Source organism: Perca flavescens, chromosome 12 (assembly GCF_004354835.1).
Source record: "Perca flavescens isolate YP-PL-M2 chromosome 12, PFLA_1.0, whole genome shotgun sequence".
In the NCBI taxonomy this organism is placed as follows: domain Eukaryota; kingdom Metazoa; phylum Chordata; class Actinopteri; order Perciformes; family Percidae; genus Perca; species Perca flavescens.
This window is the reverse complement of record NC_041342.1, coordinates 12,842,837-12,856,305: the sequence shown is the minus strand read 5'-3', so window position 1 is coordinate 12,856,305 and position 13,469 is coordinate 12,842,837. Positions and strand designations below refer to the sequence as shown.

The following is a 13,469-nucleotide window of genomic DNA, read 5'->3' as shown; positions in this document are numbered from 1 at the left end:
ATTTACATTTAGCCACTTCAAGTGTCTTGGGTGGATCAGAAGTCCATCCAAGAAGCAGTTGGATGGATTTTCACATTGAAATCCGACCGCTCAAACCACCTTTGGAGATACAGAGATGATTAAAAAGTGTAAATATATCCATCTCGGCCACATTTACACTTCCAAATGCAATTTAACAGACTTTCCTTTACACTTAGCCACATACACACATGATTACCTACCAATTCAAGGACATTCTGTAGTTTATTTGTTTATCCCCATTAGCCGCCGCCGAGACGACAGCTAGTCTTCCTGGGGTCCAAACAATACATACAAAATGTATATGTGAATAATTGCAATCACAATTACTCACAAAAATATCATATATTAATACACATAAAAGAACAAGAAAAAATAACAATACAAAAAGTACTGATTAGAATAATAGTAAAATAATACAAAACAACATAGCACGTTATACAACAACTCTCAGCCAATCAGACAATATTATGATGTTGAAAACAAATATAGTCTTAGTCTTTTTTAAAACCAGTTTTTCCCTTGATATCCCGAACCCCAACTGGAAGATTGTTCCAAAACACAATTGACCTATAAAACACGGTCCTCTTCATAGAGTCAGATTTAGGTAGGGGTAAAGAAATCTGTCGACTATTCGCCCCTCTTGTGTAATGTGAGTGCATATCTGAATAGTAAATTATATTGTCATAAAGAAATTTTGGAATCCGAGTGTTAATAATTCTATGAAAATATCCTAACATATTAGCAGATAGTCTGTGCTTGACTACCAGCCAAGCAAGACGTTCATGCATCTCTGCAACACAAGTTCTCAAGGAACAACCAAGGACCAGTCTAGCAGCCTTATTTTGAGCCACTTGTAATTTTTTTAAATGACTGCATGATGCAGCAGACCATACAACAGAACAATAATCCAAATGACACAAAACCAATGTACAAACAACAGGACTAAACAACCGTGAATTTCAAAATTGTGCACATTTACGCATTACTGCAACAGCTCTGCCCATTTTAGCAACGACTTTGTTGATGTGATCAGACCATGACAATGTAGAATCGAGCCAAAGTCCAAGAAGCTTCACCTTTTTCACTTGCTGTACATTTTGACCATTAATTTGTATATTAATTTTAGGATTGTCAGATAATCTATGCTATACTATTATATAGATAATCTATCTATATAGATAATCTATCTATAATCTATAGTTAATTTGTGTAGTTCCCACCACGGTTCCCTTATTGCAGAAGAGTGGCTAAGTTACACATAGAACATACTGTAATGTACACACACCTCATACACAGCCAAGTCAATGCCAGCATAGGGGATGATGCCCAGCATATTTGGCAGGTAGCCCCTGTAGAAAGCCTGGACTCCCTCCGTCTTTATGATTTGTCTGGCACAATCAGCCATACCTGAGTATTGTCCCGTGTTCCTTAATGTAAGTTGAGTCTTCAGCACCTACCCCACAGAGGGGGACAGGGGAAGGTTGAAGGAGGTAAAAGAGTGAAGACAGATGGGAAAAAGAGATTATTCTTTAATTGGACATTGGACTTGTTTTTGTATTCTTTTATTTACAAAGAAATCGCATCAAGAGACAATTTTCCAACCATTCATTTTCTGCTGCTTATCTGGGTCTTGGTCATGGTAGCAGCGGGCTATGCAAGACATTGTTCTACTTAGCCAAGTCTTCCAACTTCTTCTGGATTTCCCAGAACACAATGGGTTATGTAATCCATCTAGCATGTTTTTGGGTCTCCCCCAGGATCTTGTGATGTCCAGAAGCCCTCCAGATTTCTAAAATCAACTCAACTGGAAACAGCAGGTTCTACTCTGAGCTCCTTCCAGATGTCCAGGCTCCTCCCTTTGTCCCTAAAGGTGAACCCAGACACCCAGGAGAAGAGACTCATTTTGGCCTTTTGTATCTGCGACCTCATTCTTTTCGGCACTACCCAGAGATGATGAGCATGTGTGAGGGTTGGAACGGAAATCGACTGATAAATTAAGAACTACGATTTCTAATGTCAATCCCCATTTATTTTGACCTCAGTCATTTTTACTCCACCAAGGAGGTTATGTTTGGTTTATCCGTTTGTTGGTTTGTTTCTCTGATAGCAGGATCACAGAAAAACTTCTGGCCTGATTTTCATGAAACTTGGTGGAAGGGTGTAGCGTGGACCAAGAAGGAAAATGTTTGGAAGTGTATCCCAATCACTGGGCCGAGACACACATTATTTTTCACTTTCGTTAACATGGTGTTTGTGCTGCACTCATATGATGTCAGAATAATCAGAAAAATGAGGGTCTGACTGGGAAAATATACACTGCATTAACATTGTGAGAGAGGACAAGGCCTTGACGGAGGTCTGCGCTCTCCGAGTGCCCTTCTAGTCTTTTCTATTGTTGCTTCTTATGATGATACAGTAGGTGCTGAAGAGTGACATGACGTGAACTGGAGTTTTGTTCTATAATGCCATAAAGCATAACGACACTTCATTTTTTACAAAGTGTAAATACACTTGTAGAGTCTTGTTTGTATGCTTCATTATTATGCTGCTGCAGTACTTGCTTTGATTACAAGAAAACTACTCCTTTTTCACGTAGAACAGAATTCTGAAGACTACTAACAAAGCTTCAACATGTGAGACATCAGTGTCCTGATCATTAACACGTGAGTTTGTGCAGGGAAGCGATCACTATGTACTGTAAATAAAATGACCACATCAGAAAGCTATGTTATTCACAAAACCTGCACACTAAGTAGGAATCCATTGGACCCCAATGCTTAAAGTGGCTCAGGACATCCTTATTCCATTGAGAACATGATTTTGGCAGTGGCAAGAAATTTGCAAATTGGCCTTATCTTATGAACCTTCCAATTATACAAATTTCAAACTGACTTCCATGGGGTAGATGATGGTCTGGGCAGTAGCTCCTGCCAGAGATCCAGCAATGAACCTCTCTTGTACCCTTAAACTGCCCCCCTCTTTACTTCCTCGGATCAGCCACTTGATCTAGAGCAAGAGAAGGAACAGGAGGAGGGGAAGGCATAAGCAATGGGAGAAGAGGTTGGGCGAGCGCAGAAGAGTGGTGGTCATAGGTTTCAACATGAGAGAAGGCAAGTACAAAGGTATACACAGAATTTGATGATAAATCATGTATGATTTTTTCAATTTCTTTGAGACAGAGGAACCATTATGATTGCCCCTAAATAACAATTATATTTTATTTGACGTTCCAATATGACACACTGGGCAACAGCTAATCTATCTGCGGGCATATCCAAGCAGACAGATGTTCACTTTGTCATGGATGAATTGCACTTACCTGTTCATAGGCCATAAACTTAATGGCAGATTCAGGGGCAATCTTTAGGACATTGATGCCATTTCCCCTCCAGAGTGAGACGACGCCTCCCTCCTGGACCATCCCCCTCCGTCCGGACCTCAGATTTATCCCCCGAGATGTAGAGCCATGTACCTGGACACACAAACACTGCCGGGTCAGTCATCTATATTACAACCTGTGCTTAGTTTGAAATGTTACCTTAGGTTACGTTTTTCAGCTTTTGCCTGATGAAGACTTTGTAGGTAGAAAAGTTAACCAACATGCTAACATGTTGGCAAACAGAGCAACATCACCATTCATTTAGAGACGTGTTTGTGTCCATCTGATGATTGTGAGTCCAATATTCACTCTCTTTTAGCTATCTGTCTCGATCAACTCCTGATGAAATATATTTTTCTTTAGATCTTTAGCTGCTAAATGCTCCACTAAGTTCACCAGCTAGTCTCTAGCTGTGCCCTTCTGCCGTTTGCTGAGAGATTAGAGGGATAGAGTGAGCTTCAGACGCTGAAATACAGCCATACTGTAGGTGGCATTCACTAACCGCTGATATCTAACCATGATGAATCTGTGAAGGAAGGAAATGCTAAAAGCATTCCTTGCTAGTGTAACAGAGTTAAAAATGTAGTGTATTGTTATATATGATTTTCGCCAAAAATGAATACCCTTGTTTAATAGTTGTGAATGGAGCCACCTTTGGCCGTATGGTGTACTACAGATCTGCTGCGTGTAGTCTCGCGTTACTTCCCTCCCCGATCAGAGAAGCTGTATACTTTTGATCGGGTAGGTTCAACGTACAAAGTACTTCATCCAGTATATCAATTTTCTAAAAGTAAATTGATGTTTAGGTTGATAACTTCAATGTATCTAATGGGTTTATTATTCCTATGCACTGTAACGATCGTACTGCACTTTGCATGGTTTGACAGAAAGTTTGTTTATGTACTTTTTGACTGTGAGTTTCTGTGCACTGAGGCCAACGTGGCTAACGTGGCAAGCCGTAAACTCCGCTAGTCACGTCCATACATTGAGAGCAATATTACTCCGTGTCTATCGTGTGTGTATATTTAATCTCAGTATAGTTTCAGTATATGTATGAGACAACAGTGTATGTTAAGCGAGTATTCCCAAACGTTAATTAGTTGTCGTTCCATGTGTGTTAACATTCTGTCTGCGTGCCTTGCTTGCTAGCAAGCACTGATAGTGTACAATGGGATATTGACGTAGTACATGTAGCCCATGTAACGCAATTTATATTTTGCTTGTGCAGATGCTGTAAATGTGTACACCAAAGTCTGAAGACAATGTTCTGATCTATTTTCCAAAGGTATGTGGCTCCATAATGTAATTAGGTTTTAATGAAGTGCTAGAACGTTATGCATTTAGGCTGCAGTTATGCCATTCTATATGAGAAGTTTAGAAGTTATGATTCAGATGATGGTTTTGTATGCATTTTCTATTGCTGAAAGAGTGATTGGCAGAGAAGCTGTATACTTTTGATCGGATGCTGTAAATGTGTACACCAAAGTCTGAAGACAATGTTCTGATCTATTTTCCAAAGGAAAAATAAAGAAGAAAAATTCAACATTTCGCCTCTGTTCCCCTGATGCTTGACAATCGTTACACTAGTAGTGTGGTAACTCACCTAATTAGTCAGTGTCAGAGATTAGTCACTTACAATACTAGCCTGATGTCGTCATAGTCCGATTCTAGTCAGAATATGAGTCTGATACTGCTCCATTGGGCTGTGGTTATGGGGCGTGTTTCAACTGAACCTAGAAAGAAAATGCGTCTGCACTCAACTGGAAGTACATCACATACAAATACATGTCATGTTATCTTGGTAGTTATATTAAGTTAAATGTTAGAGAAGTGAATGTTGCTACATGGTAGGTAGGCTGTCACGAGGAGACCGCGGACCAGGCTTCTGAACGAGACCGTAAGGACCGTAACCGAGGGTACTGCATGAGTCTATAGTCAAACGGTGTCTAAATTCTTGGTTTTTTTTAAGTTTAAGTTATCAACTGATCCCAGAAGCCTTTATTTTTTCGTGCATCTTAGATGATTGTGTACATACAAATTCATCACATATTCTAATTGGAATGATAATAATAAATAATAATTCAATTTTAAAGTGTATTTAATATAGCACCTTTTATATAACAAAGTAAAAGAGAAAAATTGTTTTAAAAAAAATAATTACACAGTAAAAAGAACAACCCATAAAAAAGAATAAAATAACATTCAATATAAAATAAAAAGGTGAAATAAAACCTTAAAATTACAATCATGAGAGAAAGACAGTTTAAACGGTTGAGTCTTCAGCTGCTTTTTAGATGTGTCAACAGAGACCCACAGAACAGTAGGAAGGGTATTCCACAGAGTCGGCGCCACCACTTTAAAGCTTTAGTCTGTTACATTCAAGTCATCGCCAAATGAGTTGATACAAAGTTAACCCTCATGCCCTCCTCTGTCATTTTTGTACATTTTTCTCAAGTTTTTTTTTTATTTTCTGATCATTTTTGCTGTGTTACTGCTTATGGCATGACATTTGTAGGAATCTCTCTTTTCAGCCACATTTTTTAAATCCAGTGTTTTTTACTCTTACATGTCTTTATACTTAAATGATTAATTTTGTACCCTTTGGACACCTTCGTGGCAAAAATGTCCACACACAAAAACTTATTAAATCATCATATATCAATATTTTTTTCTGCTTTTTTTTCATAAATTACTTAAACAACTTCTAACCTAATCAAAACCACCAAACATTCAATCATTTTCAGGATTTTAACCCTTTAAATGCCAGTTTATGTATTTGAAGTATGTCATTATTTATAAAAAAACAAACAAAAAATAATTTTTTTCCCATATAATGAATAATATTTAGATGGGGCTTTGGTGGTGATTAGAGGCTTGGATATGTCAAAGATAAGCAACAAAACTGATTTGATTGCATTAGTATTTTTTATGTAGTTCCCATTCACTTCCATTATAACACATTTGTGTGTGTGTATATATATGTATGTATGTGTATATTTGTGTGTGTGGGTGTGTGTGTGTGTGTGTGTGTGTGTATGTATGCGTGTGTGTGTGTGTACGTGCATGTATGCATGTCTGTGTGTGAGAGACAGTTTGTGTAAATCTGTAAACAAACAATGATAATTTTAGTGGTGAAAAAAGCGCACCTTACTTTTGCCAGTTATATTATGGAGCCGTGTGTGTGTGTGTGTGTGTGTGTGTGTGTGTGTGTGCGTGCATGCATGTGTGTCTGTGTGTGAGAGAGAGTTTGTGTAAATCTGGGTGAAAAAAGGGCTTCTTTTGAAGGATGCATTTCATGTGTCTTTGAAGACATGCTTGAATAAAAACATTGTCTCCTGCCTTTGTTGTAAACAAAACCAACTATTAGTGTGTTCATGCACCTGGCTCTAGAGAAGGAGAAAGACCTGGAGCAAAGAGAAGGAGCCTTTATCTTCCAGCCAACTGCAGGACTCATCTGAAGATGACACAAGTTCCTGGAGTCTGACAAAATGGTCACTGGTGTCTTCCAATTCTGTGAGTGCCTCTAACCCTTACTCTGAAAGTGGAGAGGACACTGAAGATCCTGTCCATCCTAACCTTGAATGTACAGTGAAGAATTGGCAAGTCTCATCTCCATCTAATACTGAGACGCTGCGCAATATTCAAGCACCGACCGGCATGATGCCAGAGCCCACGAGATATGCCATATCAAGCCATGATGTGGCATCCTCTTTCGACCTTTTCTTCACTCCTGACATGATCCAGCTAATTCAGGAAATGACAAACCTACACGGCAGGTGTTCAATCTCAGGATGGAGTGATGTGGATGCTCAAGAGATTTGAACATACATGGGACTTCACACTTGGCTGGTGTGTACCGGTCCAAAGGGGAATCCACCCGGAGCCTGTGGGATGTCCATAGAGGGAGACCAGTTTTCAGGGCCACCATGTCCCACAAACAATTTGAAATGATAAGCACCAGTTTACAGCAAATGCAAGAGACAATGTTTTTATTCAAGCACATCTTCAAAGACACATGAAATGCATCCTTCAAAAGATGCCTTTTTCAGGTTTACCCTTTCATGATCATTGCTTGCTAACACACACACACACACACACACACACACACACACACACACACACACACACACACACACACACACACACACACACACACACACACACACACACACACACACACACACACACACACACACACACACACACACACACACACACACACACACACACACACACACACACACACACACACACACACACACACACACACACACACACACACACACACACGGCTCCATAATATAACTGGCAAAAATACAATGACTTCATGCATCTGCCTACAAGGGCAAAATGGTTGAATCTGGTGAAATACTGTAAAAATGTCAAATATGACCACTTTTGTACAAAATGAAATGCTGACATTACAGAATGCATGGTTTTATACTGTAAAGGCAGTGAGATCAAAACATGTGGTTATAATGGAAGTGAATAGGGCCATTTTTGCCTCGAAGGTGCCCAAAGGGAGTATCTGGAACTACATAAAAAGTACTAATGCAATCAAATCAGTTTTGTTGCTTATCTTTGACATATCCAAGACTCTAATCATCACCAAAGCCCCATTCTTCTATGATTTATTTTATGGAAAATAATTAATGTTTTGTTGGGTTTTTCATGAATAATTGTTACTTCAAAGATTTAAAACTGGCATTTAAAGGTTTAAAATCCAGAAAATGATTACATGTTTGGTAGTTTTGAGCAATTTAGAAGTTGTTTAAGTGATTTATGAAAAAAAAGCAGAAAAAAATATTGATATATGATGATTTAATATCAGTTCTTTGGACATGTACATTTTTGCCTCGAAGGTGTCCAAAGGGAGTATCTGGCACTATGTAAAAAATACTAATGCAATCAAATTAATTTTGTTGCTTATCTTTGACATATCCAAGCCTCTAATCCCCACCAAAGCCCCATCTACATATTATTCATTATATGGAAAAAAAATAATTTTTTGTTTTTTGTAATAAAAAATGAAATACTTCAAATAAATAAACTGGCATTTAAAGGGTTAAAATCCTGAAAATGATTGAATGTTTGGTGGTTTTGATTAGGTTACAAGTTGTTTAAGTGATTTATGAAAAAACAAGCAGAAAAAAATATTGATATATGATGATTTAATAACAGTTTTTGTGTGCGTGGACATTTTTGCCACAAAGGTGTCGAGAGTATGTTTTTTTAAGGAGGGCATGAGGGTTAAGACTATCAGCTCCACAAAAACTCTAAGTATTTCTCAGTTCTGATTATGTTCAGAAACTGGTGTCGTCCGGGGACTTTTGCGCGCAGAAAAATCGAGCGACGATAATTACCTCTTCTGAAGATTCCATCCATGTTTTTTTAATCCTGTTTGTCCTCCTTAGCTACTAACAACTGTGTGGGGGTGGGAACGATGCACGATCACGCAAGGTGTATCATTGGTGTATCTTGTATCTTGCAGGGAAATGGGAAAGAAGCAGTTCAAAATTGATAAAGCCCGGGGGAGGTGGGGGGACCCCGAAGCTCAACACCAGGCCAATACAAAACATCAAATAAACGTATAGTTACCCCTTGTCTTGTCATTCGGGTCCCGGTGACCCGAAGGACAACACAAGGGTTAAACCCATTGTTAAACTCAGTTTAGAGGCCTTTGCGATAGAGACAGTGAACATGGAGCTTGGTGATTTCCACTCTTGTTCAGCCCTCCAACATTTATGCCAGAAACAAGAAATGGAGTCATGCAGCCACTTGGAGTATCAGTTACCTAAAAGATGGTAAGCTTGAAATCTGTCACTCAGTACAATAAGGGAATGTTGTTAACAAGCAAGTGCTAATGTTCCAGTTTCACTGTGTGTGTGAGTGAGGCTAGTTAAAAAGTTCCTCCATCATATGCGTCGGAGTGAAAGTGAAATGACTCACCTGCAGGAAGACTTTCAGGCGGTCCAGAGGAGCAGTTCCTGTTCGGGACACAGTCCCTGCCATCGCTCCAGCAACCAGCTGCCTCCACACCAGACCTGAGCGTCGCTCCTGCTCTGAGAACTCGTCTGGTACCGTCAGCTGTTCCCCAATGTCAAACATCTATAACAACATTAGCTTAGGAACGTGCCTGACATGCTGACGTGTACGGTAAGCGTATTGTCACTTCCGGTGTTCCCGTGTTCTCTTAATACATCCATGGTTACAAGTGCTAGTTTGCTGCTCCAGCAAAAATGTACTCAACTCTGCTTTATTGCGGCTATTTGCCTGGATTGCATTTTAATTACAATTGTTCCACTCAAGCACTTATACTTTGCTTCCCTTACAGCGACTGCCTCGCTGATCTTACAGTTGTTAAAACGCTGTTAGCTTTAGCAGATGTGTACAAGTGTCTGCTCTTGCAGACGTTTCATTCTGCATCTTCGTCATCTTCCTCTTCATTATCCTGCATAGACTCTTCCTCACCAGCAACATTCTCAAACTCGCCTGTTTCTGAGTTCCACATACATTTGATCTGCACCTTGAATTCTGCCATCTCGATGCCAAAGAGTTTCAGAATATGAGCCTGCTCTGGAGTAAGCACGTCTCCCTCCTTACTTATTAGCAATAGCTAATTCCTCTCCCTCTCCTGCTCTCTCTTGCTCTGTGTGTCAAATGTTGAGCTATTCCTCTGATAATGATACATGTAATAAATGTAATATATTTGCTGCTCTGGAGGCAAAGCTTAGTGAGTTTGAGGCACGGCTCCGCATCATGGAATCAGAATCATATGCTTCCGTAGCTAGCCACCGCCACGTAGCTGAAGCGGGCCAACATACTGTAGCTTCTGCTAGCTGTCCCCCGGCAGACCCCGAGCAGCCGGACGAGTGGGTGACTGTCCGAGGGAAGTGTAGCGTTAGATCTAGACCAGGGAGCGCACATGATAACGGTCGCTCTAAACCGGAGCATCTTCGCCTCTCTAACAGTTTCTCCCTACTCAGTGATACACCCGGTGAGAAGCCAATTCTGGTTATTGGGAGCTCTATACTGCGACATGTGAAGCCGGCGGCCCCAGCGGCTGCAGTCATATGTGTCCCCGGGGCTAGAGCGGGCGATATAGAATCCCATCTAAAGATGCTGGCTAAAAAGAACCGTAAATACAGTAAGGTCATACTTCACGTTGGTGGTAATGGTCGTAAATCGGAGATCACTAAAATTAATGTTGAGTCACTTTGTGCATACGCAAAGACAATGTCGGACTCAGTAGTTTTCTCTGGACCCCTGCCAAACCTGATCGGTGATGAATTGTACAGCCGTACGTCATCCTTCCACCGCTGGTTGTCGGGGTGGTGCCCAGCTAATGATGTGGGCTATGTGAATAACTGGAGGGTGTTCAGGGGAAAGCCTGGCCTGACTAGGAGAGACGGCATTCATCCCACCTGGGACGGAGCCGCTCTCATATCAAAAAATCTGACTGAGTCTATTATCGGTCATAAACCATGACAACCCAAGTTTGATATTAGTAATCAGAGGTGCAGTGCAATGCGCCCCTCTGTGCTTCCGTTGGAGCAGTCGCCCACTCATAGTCTAATAAGCACGGTGTCTTTCCCCCGGCTCAGATCGGTTAAATCAAAGGTAAACAAAAGATGCGCTATACTTAACAACCTAATTGGAATTAAAACAACTGCAACGATAGAACAAAATAGGAAAATTAGATGTGGACTATTAAATATATCTCTGTCTTCTAAAGCAGTATTGGTAAACAATTTGATATCAGATAATAAAATTGATTTATTTTGTCTTACTGAAACCTGGCTGGGTCATGAAGAATATGTCAGTCTAAATGAAGCCACTCCTCCCAGTCATATTAATACTCAAATTCCTAGAGGCTCAGGCCGAGGAGGGGGAGTTGCAGCCATCTTTGATTCAAGCCTGTTAATTAATCCTAAACTAAATTATAACTCGTTTGAGAGTCTTGTTCTTAATCTTCAACATCCAAAATGGAAAACATTACAGCCAATTATATTCGTTGTTATTTACAGGGCTCCAGGTCCGTATTCCGTTTTAACCGCACCCTCGACCTTGTGCTGGCATATGGTATTGAAATTGAGGATTTAATAATATTTCCGCAGAATTCAGTATTATCAGATCATTCTTTAATTACTTTCAAATTCTTACTACCTGACTATACTAAATTAGATAAAAGCTTCTACACTAGATGCCTATCTGGCAGTGCTATAGCTAAATGTAAGGAAGATATTCCAACAGCATTTGACTCTATGTCATGCATTAACATAACAGAGGACCTTTATGTTGACCTCAGTCCCTCTCAAATTGATACATTTGTAGACGGTGCTACGACCTGCCTACGGACGACTTTAGACTCTGTTGCTCCCCTCAAAAAAAAGATGATGAAGCAAAGGAAACTAGCACCTTGGTATAACTCCCAAACTCGCAAATTAAAACAAATCTCGCGAAACCTCGAAAGTAAATGGCGTTCCACCAAAATGGGAGAATCTCGTTTGGATTGGCAAGAAAGTCTCAAAACCTATAGGAAGGCCCTAAGAAAGGCCAGATCAGACTATTACTCATCACTAATAGAAGAAAATAAGAACAACCCAAGGTTTCTTTTCAGCACTGTAGCCAGGCTGACAGATAGTCACAGCTCTACTGAGCCATCTATTCCTCTAGCTTTGAGTAGTGATGACTTCATGAGCTTCTTTAATGATAAAATTATAACAATTAGAGATAAAATCTATCACCTTTTGCCCTCAACTTCTAACGGTTCACCTTTAAACGCAGGACTGCTAGAAAGAACGACTATTCCAGACCTATACTTAGTCTGCTTTTATCCTATAGACCTTCAACAATTAATGTTAAAGATATCCTCAGCTAAGGCATCTACCTGTCTCTTAGACCCCATCCCAACGAGACTACTCAAAGAAGCGTTACCCGTGGTAAACACTTCATTACTAGATATGATCAATATGTCCTTATTAACAGGTTATGTACCGCAGTCATTTAAAATAGCTGTGATAAAACCTCTTCTGAAAAAACCCACTCTCGATGTTGAGGTCTTAGCAAACTATAGACCTATATCTAATCTTCCCTTTCTATCCAAGATCCTTGAGATGGTAGTTGCTAATCAGTTATGTGATTTTCTACATAGCAATAGTTTATTTGATGACTTTCAATCAGGATTTAGAAAGAATCATAGCACAGAGACGGCACTGGTGAAAATTACTAACGACCTTCTATCTGCTGCAGACAAAGGACTTGTCTCCATTCTTGTTTTACTAGATCTTAGTGCTGCATTTGACACTATTGACCATACCATCCTGTTACAGAGATTGGAACATTTAATTGGCATTAAAGGAATCGCTTTAAGCTGGTTTAATTCCTATTTCTCTGATCGATCTCAATTTGTTAATGTTAATGATAAATCCTCCAAGTATGCTAAAGTTAGCCATGGCATTCCACAATGCTCAGTGCTTGGACCAATTCTATTCTCCTTATATATGCTTCCTCTTGGTAATATTATTAGGAAACACTCAATTAACTTTCACTGTTATGCGGATGACACCCAATTATACTTGTCAATCAAACCAGACGAAACCAGTCAGCTAGCTAAACTTCAAGCGTGCATTACAGATATAAAATCCTGGATGACCTATAATTTTCTGATGTTAAACTCTAACAAAACTGAAGTTATTGTGCTGGGCCCTAAACACCTCCGAACCTCATTATCTAAAGACATAGCTGCTCTGGATGGTATTGCCCTGGCCTACAGCACTACTGTCAGAAATCTAGGGGTTTATTTGCTCAGGATATATACTTTAATGCCCATCTAAAACAAACCTCAAGAACAGCCTTTTTTCATCTTTGTAACATTGCCAAAATTAGGAATATCCTGTCTCAAAACAATGCTGAAAAACTAGTCCATGCATTTGTTACTTCCAGGCTGGACTATTGTAATTCCCTACTGTCAGGTTGCTCAAATAAGTCCCTTAAGACTCTCCAGCTGATCCAGAATGCTGCAGCGCGTGTTCTCACAAGAACTAAGAAAAGAGATCATATTTCTCCT

At 39.8% G+C, this 13,469-nt stretch overlaps 1 protein-coding gene across 2 annotated transcripts in view; it reads right to left on the bottom strand.

Moving 5' to 3' along the window:
- The window catches only part of LOC114564993 (calcium-binding mitochondrial carrier protein SCaMC-3), a 52,650-nt gene that overhangs the window by 2,157 nt on the left and 37,024 nt on the right, over nt 1-13,469 (bottom strand). Inside the window, exons 4-7 of one of the 2 annotated variants that reach the window (XM_028592755.1) lie at nt 9,350-9,508; nt 3,341-3,493; nt 2,914-3,027; nt 1,307-1,474 (exon numbers count right to left, since the gene is read on the bottom strand). In XM_028592755.1, the coding sequence (XP_028448556.1) occupies nt 1,307-1,474; nt 2,914-3,027; nt 3,341-3,493; nt 9,350-9,508 (594 nt within the window). Of the gene's footprint in view, nt 1-1,306; nt 1,475-2,913; nt 3,028-3,340; nt 3,494-5,036; nt 5,122-9,349; nt 9,509-13,469 lie in introns of those variants that run through there. The other variant, XM_028592756.1, reaches the window with a different exon arrangement.